Genomic DNA, 22,418 nt, shown 5'->3' with positions numbered 1-22,418 from the left:
TGGTTGAACATTGCAACATTATATGGACGTAGTGGTCAGTGCAATATCCGTGCTGACTCTTGCGTGTACCGTGGGAACTCCTGCGAACGGTAAACCCGGATACTGGACAGAGGGGACAGAAGGTGAGTAAACATTGTCTTCTGTGGGATTGAATTTAAAAAATAAAGATTTGCATCCGCATATGGACATCAATTTATTCATGAGTTATATTAAGAAAATAACTATAATCTTTAAAAGGGACTTTACTGAAAGGTCCCGCATTTTTATGGTCCGTGAGAAATTTTTCACATGTACTTCTTTGAGAGATACAGCTCGGAGTCCTCGCCGACCAGCGATCGATGCCTTTCCGAAGCAGGGTCCGGAACGCTACCAATCGATGTTCTCCAGAGACCCGTGTAAGGAGTGAACTGCACATGCTGGTTTAAACCGAAGACAGACACAAAAAGCTGGAGTAACTCAGAGAGTCAAGCAGCATCTCTGGAGAAAAATAGGTGATGTTTCGGGACGAGACACATCTTCAGACTCAATTCCGATTAGGATGTCTGAAGAAGGGTTCCGATTTGAATCGCCACCTATTCCTTTTCTCCAGAGATGCTGCCTGACCCACTGACTTACTCCAGCTTTTTATGTTTTTCTTCCCAGATCTGACTTGGGTAACTTAGGTAACTTACACTCTCTCTCTCTCTCTCCCCCATGGTCAGGATCGAACCCCGGTCTCTGGGGCTGTGAGGCAGCAACTCTACCACTGTGCCGCCTGTAGTCAGATGGAATAAATTGCTGGTGTTGGTTCCAAAGACAGAGGCATTGATAATATTAGATCGGAATTGCATCTTTCCACTAATAGAGTCAATTATTAGTCAATTAATAATAGAATCAATTATTGTTGGTGACATTTCACCTACGAATATCAGACTATTTTCGCAGAGGTAAGGGCCAATTAGGCCTAGCAAAAGGTATTAACACTTTTAAACATTTTTTCCCGACTATTTTGTCAAATGCAAATACAGGGAGAATGATGAAAGTGCTCACATGGCTCACTCTGTTAGAAGCGTTCTGAGTTTAAATGTTCCGTGTATTCCTTCTTTCTGTGGTATTATGAAGCAGGCCAGACTGAGGAAATCAATGAACCATGAAACACACAGAGTCACAGAGTCACAGAGTGATCCAGTGTGGAAACAGGCCCTTCAGCCCAACGTACCCACACTGCTCAACATGTCCCAGCTACACTAGTCCCACTGCCTGCGTTTGGTCCATATCCCTCCAATCCTGTCCTATCCATGTACCTGCCCAATTGTTTCCTAAACATTGGGATAGTCCCAGCCTCAACTACCTGCTCCGGCAGCTCGATCCATACACCCACCGCCCTTTGTGTGATAAAGTTACCCCTCAAATCTTTTCCCCTTCACCTTGATCCCGTGTCCTCTGGTCCTTGATTCACCTGCACTTCTCATGGTTTTGTACACCTCTATAAGATCACCCCTCATCCTCCTGCGCTCCATGGAATAGAGACCCAGCCGACTCAACCTCTCCCTGTAGCTCACACCCTCGAGTCCTGGCAACATCCTCGTAAGTCAGGAGGAGAAAGCAGAAAAGGTCATGGTTTGGGATCTCAAGAAGGAACTGCAGATGCTGGTTTACACCGAATACAGACGCAAACTGTTGGAGTAACTCAGCGGGACAGACAGCATCTCTGGAGAGAAGGAAATGGTGACGTTTCTTCAGACTGAGACTCAGGGGGAAGGGACACTAGAGATATGAAAAGGTTCAGAACACATCAGAGCCGGCATTGATGACCAAGGCCAGGTGGAGCCCACAATGGTCCATTGTTGGCTGTGGACGAGATGATAACATTTCAATGAAGTCACAGATCTCTGACCCAGAAGCAAATATTTATTGAGGAAGATATCTTTGCCAGGATTGGGGCAGCATAAGGTCATAAGGGATAGGAGCAGAATTAGGCCATTCGGTCCATCTAGTCTACTCCGCCATTCAACCATGGCTGATCTATCTCTCCCTCCTAACCCCATTCTCCTGCCTTCTCCCCATAACCCCAGACACCCGTACTAATCAACAATCTATCTTTCTGCCTTAAAAATACCCACTAACCAACATGCCCCGTCTAATTCCATCGCACCTGCCTGCGTTTGGCCCATATCCCTTCAAACCTGTCCTATCCACGTACCCGTTCAAATGTCTTACACATGGTATTATAGTCCCAGCTTCAACTACCTCCTCTGGCAGCTCGCTCCATGCACCCACCACCCTCTGTGGGAAAAAGCTGCCCCTCTGGTTATTATTAACTCTTTCCCCTCTCACCTTAAACCTGTGCCCTCTTCTTCCTGATGCCTGACCCTGGGTGCAGGCGTTGGAGTAGCTCAGGAGGACAGGCGTCAAGAATGGTCTCGACCTGAAACGTCACCCGTTCCTTCTCTCTAGAGATGCTGCCGGTCCCGCTGAGTTACTCCAGCATTTTGTGGCGATCCCCTCCCCTGAATAAACCTTGCTGGTCTTGATTCCTCTAGGTTTACCCTCTAATTCCTGCATCCTCTACTCTAGCTAAACCCTCTAATTCTTGCATCCTCTACCCTGGCTGAACCCTCTAATTCCTGCATCCTCTACCCTGGCTGAACCCTCAAATTGCTGCATCCTCTACTCTAACTAAACCCTCTAATTCCAGCTTCACCTACCCTGGCTAAAACCGCTAATCCATGCACCCTCCACCCTGCTTGCGTGCGTGCGTTTGGGGTTTGTTCTCTGGGTGGGCTGGGTGACTCTCGGCTGCTTCATCCCTGTATCCTCTAAACCCTCCAACCTGCATCCTCTACCCTGGCTGAACCCTCTAATCCCTGGGTGAAGTCTGTGTGCGTGCGTGCGTGCGTGCGTGTGTTTGGGGTTTGTTCTCTGGGTGGGCTGGGTGACTCTCGGCCACTCGCTACACTCAAGCCCAGCCTGTGTTTGTCTCCGGTTGTTCCCAAGGTGTGAGTCTGCGATGCCACAACGCGGCTCCATCAGTGTCCAGCCTGTTGGCCCAACATCCAGCCATGCCTCCCGCCAACGTGAAGACCCAAAGTAACGTGGTTTTATATTGACTTCCATTCTCACAGTGACCGCTGAAGACGTTTACAACAGTGGAACCTCCATTGACACCAAATCCCTTCAGGGGATAATAATATTGGAACAAACTTTGCTCCATGAAAGCTTCATTTAAACCCCAGGCCCCTCAATCATATCCCATCTTGTTTAGTTCCTACACTAATCTATCACAGATTATTGATCTGTGTGTAATGCGTGCTTGTGTTCCAATGCCCAGGGTACAAGCTGTGGGTCAGATCTAGAGTCTGTGTATTAGTTGCTGCTTGACCAGACTCTGTCCTTTTGGAGTTTCCACTGTAAAGTTTTCTAAAGGGCCTGTCCCACTTACGCGAGTGGCGGGGCGATGCCTGTACGGTCGTGATGTAGTCGTGCCTTGTTCTGGTCACCGCTGGATTCTCAACACGTTGAACATTTTCAGCGACCTGCTGCGACCATGACAGGTGCCGGCAATCGCAGGACAAACCGTGTAAGTGGGACAGGCCCTTGTCTTTCTTTCAAGAGTCAAGAGTGTTTTATTGCCATGTGTCCCAGCTACGGTGGCGCAGCGGTAGAGTTGCTGCCTCACAGCGCCAGTGACCCGGGTTCGATCCTGACTACGGGCGCTGTCTGTACGGAGTTTGCATGTTCACCCCGTGACCTGCGTGGGTTTTCTCCGGGTGCTCCGGTTTCCTCCCACGCTCCAAAGACGTGCAGGTTTGTAGGTTAATTGTCTTGGTGTAAATGTAAATTGTCCCTAGTGTGTGTGTAGGGTAGAGTTAGCGTGCGGGGATCGCTGGTCTGCACGGACTCGCTGGTCGGCACGGACATGTAGACATGTCAAGGGTTGTGAGGAGAAGGCAGGAGAATGGGGTTGAGAGGGAAAGTATAGGTGACGTTTCAGCTCAGGACCCTATCTTCAAGTCTGAAGAAGGACCAAGACCATGTTCTCCACAGATGCTGCCTGTTACTCCAGCACTCGTCACCTATCCATGTTCTCCACAGATGCTGCCTGACCCGCTGAGTGCAGCAGCATCTATGGAGCTAAGGAAATAGGCAACTTTTCGGGGCCGAAATCCTTATGGAAATAGGCAACGTTTCGGGCCGAAACCCGGAAGGGTTTCGGCCCGAAACGTTCCCTATTTCCTTAGCTCCATAGATGCTGCCTGACCCGCTGAGTTACTCCAGCACTCTGTGAAACGTCACCTATCCATGTTCACCACAGATGCTGCCTGACCCGCTGAGTTACTCCAGCACTTTAAGTCTATTATTTTCTAATTCATTCCAAAACATAATGCATGACATTGCTTGTTTAGTTTAGTTTAGTTTAGTTTAGAGATACAGCGCGGAAAAAGGCCCTTTGGCCCACCGAGTCCGTGCCGACCAGCGATCCCCGCACACTAACACTACCCTACACACACACTAGGGAGAATTTATAATTTACACCAAGCCAATTAACCTACAAACCTGCACGTCTTTGGAGTGTGGGAGGAAACCGGAGCACCCGGAGAAAACCCACGCAAGTCACGGGGAGAACGTGCAAACTCCGTACAGACAGCGCCCATAGTCAGGATGGAACCCGGGTCTCTGGCGCTGTGAGGCAGCAACTCTACCCGCTGTTGCCAGGACTGTATCTGGACACAAAACACAACAGTTGTTACAATGATGTGGTTTCCTTTGCTGTTGGATCCAATCAGTTAGTTATTGATTGTCACAGTGTACAGATACACGATAAGGGAATAACGTTCAGTGCAAGGTAAAGCCAGCAAAATCCGATCAAGGATAGTCCGAGGGTCACCAATGAGGTAGATAGTAGTTCAGGACCTATCTCTGGTTGTGGTAGGATGGTTCAGTTGCCTGATAACAGCCGGGATGAAACTGTCCCTGAATCTGGAGGTGTGCGTTTGTTTTCACACTTCTGTACCTCTTGCCCGATGGGGAGAGGGGAGAAGAGGGAGTGACTGGGGTGAGACTGGCATCTGGCAGGCACTGACTTCTCCGTTAAACTCATTCAAGCTAAAACAAGCTGCCAACCCTGAGCCGGCAGCAAGGAGATGTTGAACAGGGCGACGCAGTTTGTGAAAGATTAGCGGCCATGCAGAAATGATGCAATGTTGACAGCTGATAGCTCCATGGAGTAAACAGCAGTTACATTGAACAGTTGATTAATTACACTGAGACATTACTTTAGGCTTTAGTTTAGTTTAGTTTATTGTCACGTGAACCGAGGGACAGGGGAAAGGTTCTCGTTGCGTGAAATCCATTTTCATACTTTGTTTTCCAGCTAGATGCAGGAAGATTGTTCCCGATGTTGGGGAAGTCCAGGACAAGGGGTCACAGCTTAAGGATAAGGGGGAAATCCTTTAAAACTGAGATGAGAAGAACTTTTTTCACACAGAGAGTGGTGAATCTCTGGAATTCTCTGCCATAGAGGGTAGTTGAGCCCACAGTTCATTGGCTATATTTAAGAGGGAGTTAGATGTGGCCCTTGTGGCTAAGGGGATCAGGGGGTATGGAGAGAAGGCAGGTACGGGATACTGAGTTGGATGATCAGCCATGATCATATTGAATGGCGGTGCAGGCTCGAAGGGCCGAATGGCCTACTCCTGCATCTAATTTCTATGTTTCTATGTTTTTGTTAAGTAGAAAATATCATCAGAATTAGGTCTGAAGGCAGGCGATAAGTACAAGTGATCCCACCTTAGCTCGATTTTGGTTTCTCTTTGAGGTGAGGTACATTTTATTGAAGAGGACAAGGAGAGAGGGAGGAGAGAGAAGAGAGAGAGAGAGAGAGAGAGGGGAGACAGAGAGGGACAGAGGGACAGGGAGAGAGAGAGAGAGAGATACAGAGGTGCACTTCCTCCTAAAATGCAAACAATTTGACAAAACAAGGAAAGCGTACTTTGACAGTCTGGCAACCCCTGATTTTAAAGAACTAGATGATTTATCAAAACTAAGAATAATCCTTGGCGAAGGAAATACGGCACATCTTGGTGCACAAAACGTAACAGCATGCCATAACCTGAGAGACGGTGAATGACTAACATGCACATATGTACGCACACACTAATCAACATTAACTAACATTAAGAAATGGATATTGAATTGCTAAACTTGCTATTGTGTTGTGCTGCTTACAGCTGCAAGAACGTGTAGCATCAATAAAGGTCTATAGGCCTATTGCGAGTTTATGTACAGGGACATATCTATCCATGCACTGTATACTTGTATTTATACTGATGCATTTTAAACATGTATGTCATGTTTTATACTTTGGCAATATAACAATGTTTTTTTATCATGCCAATAAAGTTTTTAAATTGAAAATTGAATTGAGGAGAGACAGGACGAGGGAGGGAGAGAGAGAGAGAGGGTTTAATTGTTGGATGTACCCACAACAGAACAGTGTAATTCTTCCTTGCAGTAGATTAACATAGAAACATAGACAATAGGTGCAGGAGTAGAGGCCATTTGGCCCTTCGAGCCTGCACCATTCGCCATTCAATATGATCACGGCTGATCATCCAACTCAGTATCCTGTACCTGCCTTCTCTCCATACCCCCTGATCCCTTTAGCCACAAGGGCCACATCTAACTCCCTCTTAAATATAGCCAATGAACTGTGTTGCCTCGACTACCTTCTGTGGCAGAGAATTCCAGAGATTCGCCACTCTCTGTGTTAACGAGCCCATAAATGCAATAACACACGGATACATATGATAATAAAAAGCCCTCATTAGATTAATAACCATAGACTCATTGCCAGATAGAGCAGAGACCTCTGTACATGGAGGCAGTCTGCTGCAGGCCACAGTTGTTGAGGTTTGTGCCGTGCAGCGTTCACAGGCCCTGCTGGACCAAGAGGGGCACAGTTCTCCCCAAGGTAGAGGATTCTAAAACTAGAGGGCACAGGCTTATGGTGAGAAGGTAGAGATTTTAGAAGGGGCCTGAGGGGCAACTTTTTCACTCAGAGGGTAGTCCGTATCTGGAACGAGCTGCCAGAGGAAGCAGATATAATGTTTAAGAAGGAACTGCAGATGCTGGAAAATCGAAGGTAGACAAAAGTGCTGGAGAAACTCAGCGGGTGCAGCAGCATCTATGGAGCGAAGGAAATAGGCAACGTTTCGGGCCGAAACCCAAGGGGTTTCGGCCCGAAACGTTACCTGTTTCCCAAGGGATTCGGCCCCGAAACGTTGCCTATTTCCCAAGGGATTCGGCCCCGAAACGTTGCCTATTTCCCAAGGGATTCGGCCCCGAAACGTTACCTATTTCCTTCGCTCCATAGATGCTGCTGCACCCGCTGAGTTTCTCCAGCACTGTTGCCTACTTTATAAGACATTTGGACAGATGTATGGGTAGAAAGGGTTTAGAGGGATATGGGCCAAATGCAGACAAATGGGACTAGCCCAGCATGCTAACTTAGTCAGCATGGACAAGCTGGGCCGAAGGGCCTGTTTCCATGCTGCCGAGCTCTATGTTTCATTAGTACGGGTGTCAGGGGTTATGGGGAGAAGGCAGGAGAATGGGGTTAGGAGGTGGGAGGCAGATTGAATGGCGGAGAAGGCTTGATGGGCTAAATCTGTTCCTGGAGCTTGTGGATGCAGACTGGAGCGGGTGTAATCAGTGATGGATCTCACAGCGGGACTGAAGGAAACTCTTTGTATTTTGCAGGAAGCAAGACTCCACTGCAGTCGTTCCTGGGCATTGCGGAGCAGCATGTGGGAACACACAATGGGGTGGGTAACGATGGCCGTCACCTCGGCTCCAGTCAGCGTTGTTCTCGATACACCAGGCACGGCCAATCCTCCCGTAAAATTCATCCACACTGCCCCTTGAAACTGGCGCTTCAGCCCATCATGTGTGGATCAGGCGCTAGGAGCAGAAGATGTCCATTCGGCCCATCATGGCTGATCTATCTCTCAAACCCCATTCTCCCCACAACCCCTGAAGCCTGAACTAATCAACTGTAAACAAAAGAAAACGGTTTTACGATTTACACGAACATTTTAATCAAATCATTACATTGAAACATAGAAACATAGACAATAGGTGCAGGAGTAGGCCATTCGGCCCTTCGAGCCTGCACCATTCGCCATTCAATGTGATCATGGCTGATCATCCAACTCAGTATCCTGTACCTGCCTTCTCTCCATACCCCCTGGTCCCATTAGCCACAAGGGCCACATCTAACTCCCTCTTAAATATAGCCAATGAACTGGCCTCAACTACCCTCTGTGGCAGAGAGTTCCACAGATTCACCAATGTTTTCCTCATCTCGGTCCTAAAAGATTTCCCCCATATCCTTGAACTGTGACCCCTTGTTCTGGACTTCCCCAACATCGGGAACAATCTTCCTGCATCTAGCCTGTCCAACCCCTTACGAATTTTGTAAGTTTCTATAAGATCCCCCCTCAATCTTCTAAATTCTAGCGAGTACAAACCGAGTCTATCCAGTCTTTCTTCATATGAAAGTCCTGACATCCCAGGAATCAGTCTGGTGAACCGTCTCTGTACTCCCTCTATGGCGAGAATGTCTTTCCTCAGATTAGGAGACCAAAACTGTACGCAATACTCCAGGTGTGGTCTCACCAAGACCCTGTACAACTGCAGTAGAACCTTTTCTCATCTCGGTCCTAAAAGACTTCCCCCTTATCCTTAAACTGTGACCCCTTGTCCTGGACTTCCCCAACATCGGGAACAATCTTCCGGCATCTAGCCTGTCCAACCCCTTTCTATAAGTTTCTATATTATAATTCTATTTATCCACACAAACTTTCAATTTACATGTGAGCCTGATAATACTTTAGAATTACACAGAGTCACAGGCCCTTCGGCCCAACTTGCCCACACCGCCCAACATGCCCCATCTACACTAGTCCCACGTGCCTGCGTTTGGTCCATATCCCTCTAAACATGTCCTATCCATGTACCCATCTAAATATTTCTTAAACTTTGGGATAGTCCCAGCCTCAACTACCTCCACTGGCAGCTCGTTCCATACACCCACCACCCTGTGTGTGAAAAAGTTACCCCGTCAGATTCCTATAAACCTATGTCCTCTGGTCCTAGATTCCCCTACTCTGGGCAAGAGACTCTGTGCATCTACCCGATCTATTCCTCTCATGATTTTGTACACCTCTATAAGATCACCCCTCATCCTCCTGCGCTCCATGGAATAGAGACCCAGCCTACTCAACCTCTCCCTGTAGCTCACACCCTCTAGTCCTGGCAACATCCTCGTGAATGTTATGATGTTGCGTGATATTGTTCAATCAATGACCAGTCCATCAGAAAACTATCCTGGATCGGACTTTGCTGGCTTTGCCTTGCACTAAATGTTATTCCCTTAACATGTATCTGTACACTGTGAACGGCTCGATTGTAATCATGTGTTGTCTTTCCGCTGACTGGTTAGCGTGCAACAGAAGCTTGTCACTGTACCTCGTACACGTGAGTTAGTCTAGTTGTGTTTGTTGTTGTGTGTTGCAGGCCTACATCACCCAGACATTCAGTAACACCAACCCCACGTCCATTACACCAGAGGAATACTTCAACCCCAACTTTGACCTGGGAAGCCGTGACATTGGGCGGCCCATGGAACTCACCACCAAAACGCAGAAGTGAGTCAAGAGTCGCGGCCATGTATGTTCAGAAATACAGCGCGGAAACAGGCCCTTCGGCCCACCGAGTCCGTGCCGACCAGCGATCCCCGCACACTAACACTACCCTACACACACACTAGGGACAATTTATAATTTACACCAAGCCAATTAGCCTACAAACCTGCACGCCTTTGGAGTGTGGGAGGAAACCGGAGCGCCCGGAGAAAACCCACGCAGGTCACGGGGAGAACGTGCAAACTCCGTACAGACAGCACCCGGGTCTCCAGCGCTGTGAGGCAGCAGCTCTACCCGCTGCACCACCGTGAGTCTTGAGTCTCTCACATTGACATTTCTCCGTCTGGTTGGGAATTTCCTTCAGACTGTTTAAAGTTTAAACACCGTGAGGACAGATGTTTACACACCTGGTGGACAGATGTTTACACACCTCATGGACAGATGTTTACACACCGCGCGGACAGATGTTTACACACCGCGTGGACTGATGTTTACACACCGTGTGGACAGATGTTTACACACCTCACGGACAGATGTTTACACACCTCGTGGACAGATGTTTACACACCGTGTGGACAGATGTTTACACACCTCGCGGACAGATGTTTACACACCTCACGGACAGATGTTTACACACCGTGTGGACAGATGTTTACACACCTCACGGACAGATGTTTACACACCTCGTGGACAGATGTTTACACACCGTGCGGACAGATGTTTACACACCGCGTGGACAGATGTTTACACACCGTGCGGACAGATGTTTACACACCTCACGGACAGATGTTTACACACCGTGCGGACAGATGTTTACACGCCGCGTGGACAGATGTTTACACACCGCGTGGACAGATGTTTACACACCGCATGGACAGATGTTTACACACCTTGGGGACAGATGTTTACACACCTCGCAGACAGATGTTTACACACCTCGCGGACAGATGTTTACACACCTTGGGGACAGATGTTTACACACCTTGGGGACAGATGTTTACACACCTTGTGGACAGATGTTTACACACCTAGCGGACAGATGTTTACACACCTCGTGGACAGATGTTTACACACCTTGGGGACAGATGTTTACACACCGCGTGGACAGATGTTTACACACCGCGTGGACTGATGTTTACACACCTCGTGGACAGATGTTTACACATGTGAAAAACAAAGCTGATATTTGAGATGATTCAGCAACATCTGGAGTTTGGTTTCACGCTCGTGAACTTGATCCAATTAAATATTTATCCCAGCAAGTTTATGTTCGTCCTGATATCGCCACAGAATTGGCTTCCCCACTTGGAGAAAATACATCTCATTAATCGCAATGAATGTTGTTAATTAGTTTAGTTTAGAGATACAGTGCGGAAACAGGCCCTTTGCATGGGCTGCGGAAACCAGTGGGGGGGGGGGGGGGGGGGCCGGGGGGCTGCAGTCCCTCCACATTTTTAGCGAGACGCGCTTCATAACCCAGAATTATCCGGCGCGCAGGCGTATTATTCTCTTCTTCTGAGGACCAGCAACATCCAGAATCTCAGGACGAGAGCACAGTGAGCGCGGAAACACCACGACCTGCCCTGGCGGAAACCGACTGCCCCCCAAACCCCCTCCCCCCCCCCGGCCCCCCCTCACCCTCCGCTCAACGGCACGGTTCACAGTCGAGATGTGGGGCAGTGAACGAAGGGCTGTGATTGGCAAACCCGAGCGGACGGGAGGGAAGAGTGGGCCCCCGAGAGAGAGAGGGGGGGGGGGGATTTGGGGGGTATGTACCCCCACTATTTGAGTTGGGGTGTCCCCCTGTATTATCCCCCAGTTTTTGGAGGTCAAGCAACACCAACCAATAATAACTGCCCCCCCTCCCCCCCCCCCCCCCCCCCCCCCCCCCCCCCCCCCCCCCTGCCCAGTCTCTGCTGCTCCCCCACGGGGACCCCCCCGAGGCCGGTGATCACTCAGCCCCCCCACTTTCAAAAACGTCCCGCGGCCCCTGTTTAGGCCCATGGAGTCCGCGCCGGCCAGCGATCCCCGCACGCTAACACTACCCTACACACGCTAGGGACAACTTTCAATGAAACCAAACCATTTAACCTACAAACCTGCACGACTTTGGAGGGTGGGAGGAAACCGGAGCGCCCGGAGAAAACCCACGCAGGTCACGGGGAGAACGTGCAAACTCCGTACAGACAGCACCCGTGGTCAAGATTGAACCCGGGTCTCTGGCGCTGTGAGGCAGCAACTCTACCACCGTGCGGAGGACAATGACGTTGTAATCTTATCTCCGTCTTCCTGTGTTGTTCAAGGTTCAAGGCCAAGCTGTGGTTGTGTGAGGATCACCCTCTATCGTTGGCAGACCAGGTCGCTCCCATCATCGACCTCATGGCCATAAGCAACGCTCTCTTCGCTAAACTTCGAGACTTCATCACCCTGCGCCTGCCGCCAGGGTTCCCAGTCAAAATAGGTAAGGTGAATGTTCGCACACCTGTACAGGTAGTGGTGCATCACGGAAACAGGCCCTTCGGCCCACAACTGGCACATTGGGCTAGTTCTCGTTTACACCTCCACTCCCACAATACTCCACTGGACTGGCTGCAAGAAAATAATTTCACTGTGTGTTTCCACGTTGCCCAGGTGACAATGAAAGCACCGTCGACCCTTTGATCCAAGCGTCACCTGATCATAAGGTCATTACCCCCAGCGGCGGAATTCGGCCCATCAAGTCTACTCCGCCATTCAATCATGGCTGATCTATCTCTCCCTCTCAACCCCATTCTCCTGCCTTCTCCCCATAACCCCTTACACCCGTACTAATCAAGAATCTATCTAAGGTTACACAAAAAAGCTGGAGAAACTCAGTGGGTGCAGCAGCATCTATGGAGCGAAGGAAATAGGCAACGTTTCGGGCCGAAACCCTTCTTCAGACTCTTCAAGAATCTATCTATCTCTGCCTTAAAAATATCCACTGATTTGTGGCCTCCACAGCCGTCTGTGGCAAAGGATTCCACAGATTCACCGCCCTCTGGCTAAAGAAATCCCTCCTCATCTCATTCCTGAAGGAACATCCTTTAATTCTGAGGCTGTGCCCTCTAGTCCTAGTGGAAACATCCTCTCCGCATCCACTCTATCCAGGTCTTTCACTATTCTGTACGTTCCAATGAGGTCCCCTCTCATCCTTCTAAACTCCAGCGAGTACAGGCCCAGTGCTGACAAACGCTCGTCATATGTTAACCCACTCATTCCTGGGATAGTTTTTTGAAGAAAGACACAAAATGCTGGAGTAACTCAGTTGGGACAAGGCAGCATCTCTGGATAGATGTCCTGCTGAGTTACTGCAACATTTTGTGTTTATTGTTGGTGTAAACCAGCAGGAATGCAAGGCGGCATGATTCCGCAGCGGGTAGAGCTGCTGCCTCACAGCGCCAGAGACCCGGCTTCCATCCTGACTACGGGCGCTGTCTGTACGGAGTTTGCACGTTCTCCCCGTGACCTGCGTGGGTTTTCTCCGAGATCTTCGGTTTCCTCCCACTCTCCAAAGACGTGCAGGTTTGTAGGTTAATTGGCTTCGGTAAATGTAAGTTGTCCCTGCTGTGTGTGTAGGATAGTGTTAGTGTGCGTGGATCGCTGGTCGGCGCGGACTCGATGGGCCGAAGGGCCTGTTTCTGCGCTGTATCTGTAAAACTAAAAAACGAAAACTAGAATCTGCAGTTCATTCCTACAAATCCTAAATATTTTCATCTTTTCCACAGAGATCCCGATCTTCCACATCCTGAATGCTCGCATCACCTTCGGGAACTTGAACGGCAGTGACGAGCGGGTGACATCGCTCAGGACTAGCCCCACTAGCGAGGCCCCCTCTCCCAGCAGTGACACCTCCAGTATCTCCAGCACCAGCTCCATGAGTACGGGCTCAACCACGGGGACGCGGGGGGGGGGGGGGGGGGGGGGGGGCACCTATTGTCTATGTTTGTCTGTTTCTATGTCTATGGTGTCATGGAGTCATAGAGTCACGTACACATATGTGATATCTATATGTATATATATATATGTATGTGTGTATATGTGTGTAAATCTGTATGTGTGTATATATGTACATATCTATGTATGTGTGTGTATATGTATATATATATATATGTGTGTGTGTATGTGTGTATATATATGTGTGTGTGTGTGTATATGTGTGTGTGTGTGTGTGTGTGTGTGTGTGTGTATGTATATGTGTGTGTATATCTATGTATATGTGTGTATATCTATGTATATGTGTGTATATTTGTGTATATCTGTGTGTATGTGTGTATATCTATGTATATGTGTGTATATCTATGTATATGTGTGTATATCTATGTATATGTGTGTATATGCGTGTATATATATGTGTATGTGTGTATATCTATGTATATACACAATGAGTGTAACACTATATGTGATGCTGCTACATGGTAGCCGTACCTGAGTGGAGGCTGTTGTTTTGCCGCCAGCATCGTGTCGAGGCTGTGACATGGACCCGGCTCTGTTCGAGGTGCCCAGGAGCTACACGGTGGTGGGGACCAACCGCGACTCGCTGCGTGAGGAGGACGACGACCTCCTGCAGTTTGCCATCCAGCAAAGTCTGTTGGAAGCGGGAACGGAGTACGACCAGGTAGAGATAATACCACTCCTATAATGGTGGCAATAAATTAAACTGAAACTGAATTTAAGTTTGGAGATGCTGGAAGTTTGATTAGATGTTGATTGGTTTTAATAAGTTTCTGATTTCATCTCCTTGCCTCCAGGTGACCATCTGGGAAGCGCTGACCAACAGCAAACCAGGAACTCGGCCCGTGAGCGTTGAGGAGAGGAATGGAGAAAGGTACACCATCCATTGGTTGGGATGTGGTACATCAAGGCCCAAGGCAGGAAGGTGACGAGGTTGTTGCCAGGACTAGAGGGCCTGAGTTACAGGGAGAGGTTGGGGCAGTCTAGGATTCTATTCCTTGGAGGGCAGGAGGGTGAGGGGCGATCTTACAGAGGAGTAGTTACGAAGGCTTTTGGTATTTCGCCTTTCAAAATGCACCGCCTCATACTTACCACCAAGTACTAAAGGGCGGCACGGTGGTGCAGCGGGTAGAGCTGCTGCCTCACAGCCCCAGAGACCCGGGTTCAATCCTGACCACGGGCGCTGTCTTGCACGTCCTCCCGTGACCTGCGTGGGTTTTCTCCGGGTGCTCTGGTTTCCTCCTACAATCCAACAACGTGCAGATTTGTTGCTTAATTGGCTTTGGTAAAATTGTAAATTGTCCCTAGTGTGTGTAGGATGATGTTAGTGTGCGGGGATCGCTGGTTGGTGGGCTGAAGGGCCTGTTTCCGTGCTGTATCTCTAAACAAATCTAAACTAAACTTATCTGCATTTAACACCATGAACCATTGATAGAGACAAAAATCTGGAGTAATTCAGCGGGACAGGCAGCATCTCTGGAGAAGAGTAATGGGTGATGTTTCGGGTCGACACCCTTCTTAAGGGTCTATATGTTATAAAATACATATATATATATCGATATGTTTCCTTAGTTAATTCTAGTTTAGTGATACAGCGCGGAAACAGGCCCTTCGGCCCACCGGGTCCGTGCCGACAAGCGACCCCCGCACACTAATAGTCCTGTCCCATTGTACGAGTTCATTCCAAGAGCTCTCCCAAGTTTGCCCTGATTCGAACTCAGAGATTTACGGTAATGGCCGCTCGTCGGTACTCGGGGCTCTCGTGGACATTTGTCAACATGTTGAAAAATCTTCACCTGTCTTCCCAAGCTTACCTGCCGTTAGCGAGTCTTCCCGAGTACCTGCCGTTAGCGTTTCGAGCCGTTAAGAGACGTCCCCGAGCTCCGACGTACCCGCTACGTTCATTCTCCGTGCTGACCACGAGTTAGATCTTTTTTTAAACACGGGAGAGCTCTTGGAATTAACTCGTACCGTGGGACAGGGCTTTAACACTATCCTACACACACCGGGGACAATTTACATTTACACCAAAGCCAATTAACCTACAAACCTGCACGGCTTTGGAGTGTGGGAGGAAACCGGAGCAACCGGAGAAAACCCACGCAGGTCACGAGGAGAACGTGCAAACTCCGTACAGACAGCGCCCGTAGTCAGGATCGAACCCGGGTCTCTGGCGCCGTGAGGCAGCAGCCCTACCCGCTGCGCAGGGTTGTCGTGCACGATGCATTATATTTCTTTATTGTGGAAATATCACTCTGGTCACATCTCCCGTGGGGAACATCAGCCAAACATCTTTGTTTTTCAGCAGATTAAATAAAAGTCCTTCAGTGGCCAGAGAGTTGAAGGTAAGGCTGGAGACAATTTAGATTAGTTTGTGTTTAGTTTATTGTCACGTGTACCGAGGTACAGTGAAAAGCTTTTGTCTCGTGCTAACCAGTCAGCGGAAAGACAATGCATGATTACAATCGAGCTGTTTACAGTGTACAGGCCATTAGTGGATTAGTAAGGGTAGACAAAAATGCTGGAGAAACTCAGCGGGTGAGGCAACATCTATGGTGCTGGCTCTAAGGGCCGAATGGCCTCCTCCTGCACCTATTTTCTATGTTTCTATGTTTCTATGACCCTTCTGGAAACTCAGTGGGTGAGGCAGCATCTATGGAGCGAAGGAATAGGTGACGTTTCGGGTCGAGACCCTTACGGGTCTCGACCCGAAACGTCGCCTATTCCTTCGCTCCATAGATGCTGCCTCACCCGCTGAGTTTCTCCAGCATTTTTGTCCACCTTCGATTTTTCCGGCATCTTTCTTAAACAATAGTTCAAATAATAAATGTTGCAGTCGGAGTGGAGATGTCACAGTGTGGAGCGATTGTAATGTGTGATTGTAGATCCGCTTCTGTGGTTAGCACGTTAGTAGTCGCTGGGCTGGTGTCCGCTGGGCCACCTCTGAAGCCATTCCTATGATCCTATCGCGAGGCAGATACAGCAGCAAGACTTTCTCTGGCAATATGGTCTTTACAGGTAACTGGGTGAAAGTGACAGATGCTGATTGGAATCACCTGTACCTTTAATAAACCGTGACGCAGGGACAAAAATGAGCATCATTTGGAATTCCGACATTGCCGTTCCAATTCCCCACGCGTGTCGTGTCGGGCTGAGGTGGCTCCGAACTTTATTCCGACCCTGTGTCTGTTTAAGCCTTCCATGTCTTCTTGCTGAAGTTAGTCTAAAAGAACCTTGTTTCTACATGTGCTTCAGCAGCTCCCACTTTCATGACCTAATTCACCACCTCTGCCGAGTTTGCCCTCGACTCGTTCTCGCAGCAGGTCGTAGGTAGGTCGTGATGTTAGTCGTAGGTACTCGTGGCATCGTAGGTCGGGGCGTTTTTCTAGCCTGATGAAAAATGTCCACGAGTAAAAAAGGTGGTGAATTAGGTGGTGAAGGTGGGACAGGCCCTTTAGTGATTGACTAATAGCGTACAGAAGCTCCGCGATTCACCCTCCCTCCCTGCCCCTACACCCCCTCTCCCCGCTCACGGACTTACCACAATTTACCATGCTTCGAATTACGATATTTCGACTTTACTTCGATGGCTTAATCGGAACGTAACCCCCATCTTAGGTCGAGGAGCAGGTATAGACGTTGGGAGGTCATGTTGCAGTTGTATAAGACGTTGGTGAGACCGCATTTAGAATATTGTGTTCAGTTCTGTACCTTTTGCCCGATGGGAGAGGGGAGAAGAGGGAGTGACCGGGGTGAGACTGGTCCTTGATGATGCTGCTGGCCTTGTGAAAACGCACACCTCCAGATTCAGGGACAGTTTCTTCCCGGCTGTTATCAGGCAACTGAACCATCCTACCACAACCAGAGAGCGGTCCTGAACTACTATCTCCCTCATTGGTGACCCTCGGACCATCCTTGATCGGACTTGACCTTGCACTAAACATTATTCCCTTTACCCTGTATCTGTACACTGTGGACGGCTCGATTGTAATCATGTACAGTCTGTTCCGCTGACTGGTTAGCAGCAACAAAACCTCGCCGCACGTGACAATGGCCTAAACTAAACCAAACCAATTGAACGAGAGAGTGTCGGAGGAAAGTTATTTCCATTTAATCATCATCCCAAGTACAAACACTGCTATTCTTAAAATATTAAAGGACAAAGGCATGAGAAGAAATATTCATTGTGAAGAGTCAAGAATCCACAGAGTCTATTTGTACATGAGTTTATCCACCTCTATAAGATCACCAGAATCTCTTGCCCAGAGTAATAATAATAATAATAATAATTTTATTTATAGAGCACTTTAAAAACAAACATAGCTGCAACAAAGTGCTGTACATCACTAATCATTGACAAAAAAGTTAATACACACCAAAAATAACAATCAAAAGAAATAGTAGGAAAACACATGTAAAATAAAGAAACATCAAAAACACCACAAACAGAAGCAAAGCCTCAGGCATGGTCAAAAGCCAGGGAGTACAAATGTGTTTTAACACTGGATTTGAAGATGGACAGTGGGGGGGCCTGTCTGATGTGCAACGGTAGGGTGTTCCAGAGTGCCGGAGCAGCAACAGAGAAGGCTCTATCCCCTCTGAGCCTCCGACTAGACCTCGGTACCTCCAGGAGCAGCTGACCAGCTGACCTGAGGGACCGGGCAGGAGCGTAATAGGAGTAGGTGAATCGAGGACCAGAGGTCATAGGTTTAAGGGGTTAGGGGGGAAAGATTTCATAGGATTCTGAGGAGTGACTTTTTCACACAAAGGGTGGTGGGTGTATGGAACAAGCTGCCACAGGAGGTAGTTGAGGCTGGGACTAGTGTAGCTGGGACATGTTGGCCGGTGTGGGCAAGTTGGGCTGAAGGGCCTGTTTCCACACTGTATCCCTCTATGACTCTAAGCTGGCGTGCCGAGATGTCTCTAACTGTGTGTGTGTGTGTGCGTTGATTTTTACAGTAGCCCAGAGCACAGCAACGTGGAGTGTGAGCCCAGCCCCCAGCACAGTCCCAGCGGCCAGCTCTACCCCAACTATGATGAACAACTGCGGTTGGCCATGGAGCTGTCGACGAAAGAACAAGAGGAGGTGGAGAAACTGAAGCAGCAGGAGGAGGAGGAGTTGGAACGGATCATACAACTGTCACTCACTGACAAATAGCATCAGCAACACTCCTCCAGCCCTCTCACCACTGTTTGTTTTTTTTTAACTATTTAAACAAAAATGGGAAGACGCAAGTCCTCCAGTCCATGCATTATCATTGAGCACAAAAGAGCAAATGAGAGCTCAGAGCTAGTTTACAGCCGACAATCCTGCGTTAGAAATGCAACATTAAGACCCGGCTGAACCTCCAACTCTTTACTCTGCCGTCTGTCACAGGATTGAAGAGTAATGATGGCAAGGGCAGCCCACAGCGGAGACAGGCAGACGTCTACAGAGAAATGTTTCTGTCTGTCATTGGAAATTGGTTGGAAAATCCGTGCGGAGATTCTGACAGGGAATTGGAATATTGTTGGTATACATCTGCCCTCGCCTCCCCTGCTTGGAGGTTTTTAACTTTGTACACCTAGATCGCTCAAAGACTCTCCTGTCTCAGTTGGCAGCTGGCAGTATGCGAGGTTGTCCAAGTCCAATTGTCAGCTCGGACACAATTCTATAGCACAATTTATTCCAAGGATGTCTGGAAATGGGACGGGGAACATCACGGTTCAGTTGAGTTGAGTTCATTGTCACATGTACCGAGGTACAGTGAAAAGCTTTTGTTGCTGCTAACCAGTCAGCGGAAAGACAACACATGATTACAATCGAGCCGTCCACAGTGTACAGATACAGGATTAGGATTAGTGCAAGGTAAGGCTAGTAAAGTCCGATCAAGGATAGTCCAAGGGTCACCAATGAGGTAGATAGTAGCTTACTGGTTTGTGGTTGGACGGTTCAGTTGCCTGATAACAGTTGGGGGAGAAACTGTCCCTGAATCTGGAGTGTGTGCGTTTTCACACCTCTGTACGTCTTGCCCGATGGGAGAGGGGAGAAGAGGGAATGGCCTGGTGTGCAGTTGGGTGACGGTTCCTCTGTGTTTGGCATTGTCGGCGTAGAATCCCCCACTGTCACCTTGGTTGAGGATCAACGGCCGTGAGCGATTGCAGACACAGTCGCCTCACATCTGCTCTCTTTCCACATCTGGCCTTTGTCCAAACATCTGCCTATCACCCGCCCCCTCCTCTGACTCCTGTATCCACCTATCACCTGCCAGACTTTGAGCTGGCCCTTGTCTCTTCCAGCTCTCTCCCCCCCCCCCACCCCCCCCCCCCCCCCCCCCCCCTCCACCCCCCCCCCCACCCCCACCCCCGTCCCCCACCCCCCACCCCCACCCCCCCCACCTTCCTCCCCCAACACAATCAGTCTGAAGACCTGAAACATCCCAAAACGTCACCTATCCATGTTCTCCATAGATGCTGCCTGACCCACTGAGTTATGGTGCAGCAGCATCTATGGAGCTAAGGAAATAGGCAACTTTTCGGGCCGAAATCCTTCTGGAAATAGGCAACGTTTCGGCCCGAAACGTTGCCTATTTCCTTAGCTACACCGATGCTGCTGTACCCGCTGAGTTACTCCAGCACTCTGTGAAATGTCACCTATCCATGTTCTCCACAGATGCTGCCTGACCCGCTGAGTTACTCCAGCACTCTGTGAAACGTCACCTATCCATGTTCTCCACAGATGCTGCCTGACCCACTGAGTTACTCCAGCACTCTCTGTGTCTTTTTTTCAGTAGAAGGCGCAGTACTGTCTAGGATTCTCCTCGCTTGCTATTCTTAAGCGGGAAGTGGAAGACCTGCCCTTGCAGCTTTGAAAGATAGACACAAAATGCTGGAGTAACTGAGCGGGTCGGGCAACATCTGTGGAGGGAAGGAAAGGATTGTCCTCAACATCTATAGATTCAGTTCCTTTGAACGAAAAGAATGACACTGCATCTCAGCCCTCGTGACAGCGTTTAGTTGCAGTTCTGCTCACTGATACAGGAAGGGTGTGGAGGCTTTGTAGAGGGTGTAGAGTTGGTTTACCAGAACGCTGCAGGGATTAGAGAGTCACAGCCACAAGGGGGAGGATGGACAGACTTGGACTGTTTGCTCGGCAACGTCGGAGGTTGAGAGGATGCCTGAAAAAATGTATATAAACGGATGAGAGATGTAGATAGGGTAGACAGTCAGAACCTTTAATGTCCAGCACTGGAGGGTGTCGCTGTAAGATGCGAGGGGGACAGTTTACTGGAGATGTGCGGGGGGGCAGAGGCTGGTGGGTGCCTGGAACGCTGCCACGGGTGGGGGTGGAGGCAGATACGATCGTGGTGTTTAAGAGGCTTTTAGACAGGCACGTGGATATGCAGGGAATGGATGGACATGGATCATGTGTGGACATCATGTTCGGCACAAGCATTGTGGGCCGAAGGGCCTGTGCTGTTCTGTTCGATGCTCAATATTCTACCCCCCAATGTGTTTACGCAGCCTTGGAGCACAGAATATGAAGGGGGCTGAGAGAAATCCAGAGAGACTGAGATGTTGGGAGAAGTTGGTTTGTTATTGGTGTGGTGGTGTAATGAATTCCAGACTTCCTAAAGATTGTGAGATTTTACATTTCACAATGATTCTGTGATTAAACATTTCATTATTTTATCCATGAGAATAGATTGATAAAATCCCATCTTAAGATACAAGACAGTAGACTAAAACGTGAATCGTGGTTAAGTGGTTCTAGATGTCTTTGAGCTGTGTTCTTTACACAACGCATCCTTCCATATTTTATTAAAAGGGATTGTTTCCAAATCAGTCGATGATCAGTGTGTTTGATACGGGGCCCTGCAATCAGGACCAGGCGGCCAGTAACATGGGCTAACAATCCTACTTGTAGAACATCACTAACATGTGGCGTATTCATGGCACCATTTTCACCATTGAAACTATGAACCATTTTACATTCCACATTCCATTCATCATCGCCCCCCTTTGATCTGTCATTTTCACACCCTACCACCAACCTTAAACACAGTTTAAGAATAAGGGGTCAGCCATTTAGGACTGAGATGAGGAAAAATCTTTTCCACCTGTGGAATTCTCTGCCACAGAGGGCAGGCAGTGGAGACCAATTCACTGGATGTTTTCAAGAGAGATTTAGATTTAGCTCTTTGGGATAAATCTGATTCCAGACTCAGAAACAGCTTTATTCCAAGAGCTATAGCGGCTCTGAACTGGCCCTGCTGAGTGCCCCCCCACCCCCACCCCCCCCACCCCACCCCCACCCCCACCCCCCCTGGACTGTCTCCCTCGGATGGCCTCGACACACAGCTTATTTATTTATTTTACTTTTCTTTTTCATCGGTTGGAGCTGCAAACTAAATCTCGTTGCACTGACGTGTAATGACAATAAAAGATATTATTATTATTATTATTATTATTATTATTATTAAAGGAATCAAGGGATATGGGGAGAAGGCAGGAACGGGGTACTGATTGTGAATGATCAGCCATGATCATATTGAATGGGGGTGCAGGCTCGAAGGGCCGAATGGCCTCCCCCTGCACTTATTTTCTATGTTTCTATATTTCTGTTTACCCTTCCTCATCTCTGTGTCTCCCTCTCCCCTGATTCTTGGTCTGAAGGGTCTCGACCTGAAACATCACCCCTGCCACCTCTCCAGAGATGCTGACTGTCCCGCTGAGTTGTTTTTTGTCTATCTACAATTTCTCAGTCAATGTGTCTTTAAA

At 48.7% G+C, this 22,418-nt stretch overlaps 1 protein-coding gene across 1 annotated transcript in view; it reads left to right on the top strand.

Annotated features, from left to right (window-relative positions):
- The window catches only part of ankrd13b (ankyrin repeat domain 13B), a 96,004-nt gene extending 76,397 nt beyond the window's left edge, over positions 1–19,607 (top strand). Inside the window, exons 6-13 of the mRNA XM_055657432.1 lie at positions 2,919–3,069; positions 7,741–7,805; positions 9,559–9,689; positions 11,990–12,147; positions 13,433–13,585; positions 14,162–14,322; positions 14,456–14,532; positions 18,618–19,607. Coding sequence (XP_055513407.1) covers positions 2,919–3,069; positions 7,741–7,805; positions 9,559–9,689; positions 11,990–12,147; positions 13,433–13,585; positions 14,162–14,322; positions 14,456–14,532; positions 18,618–18,816 — 1,095 coding nt within the window. The 3' untranslated portion in view covers positions 18,817–19,607. The remainder of the gene's footprint in view (positions 1–2,918; positions 3,070–7,740; positions 7,806–9,558; positions 9,690–11,989; positions 12,148–13,432; positions 13,586–14,161; positions 14,323–14,455; positions 14,533–18,617) is intronic.
- Positions 19,608–22,418: the final 2,811 nt, after the last annotated feature.

The sequence above is a fragment of the Leucoraja erinacea genome, chromosome 28 (genome assembly GCF_028641065.1).
Source record: "Leucoraja erinacea ecotype New England chromosome 28, Leri_hhj_1, whole genome shotgun sequence".
NCBI classification, from domain to species: Eukaryota; Metazoa; Chordata; class Chondrichthyes; order Rajiformes; family Rajidae; genus Leucoraja; species Leucoraja erinaceus.
Note: the sequence above shows the minus strand (reverse complement) of the source record. Positions and strands in the feature narration are given on the sequence as shown.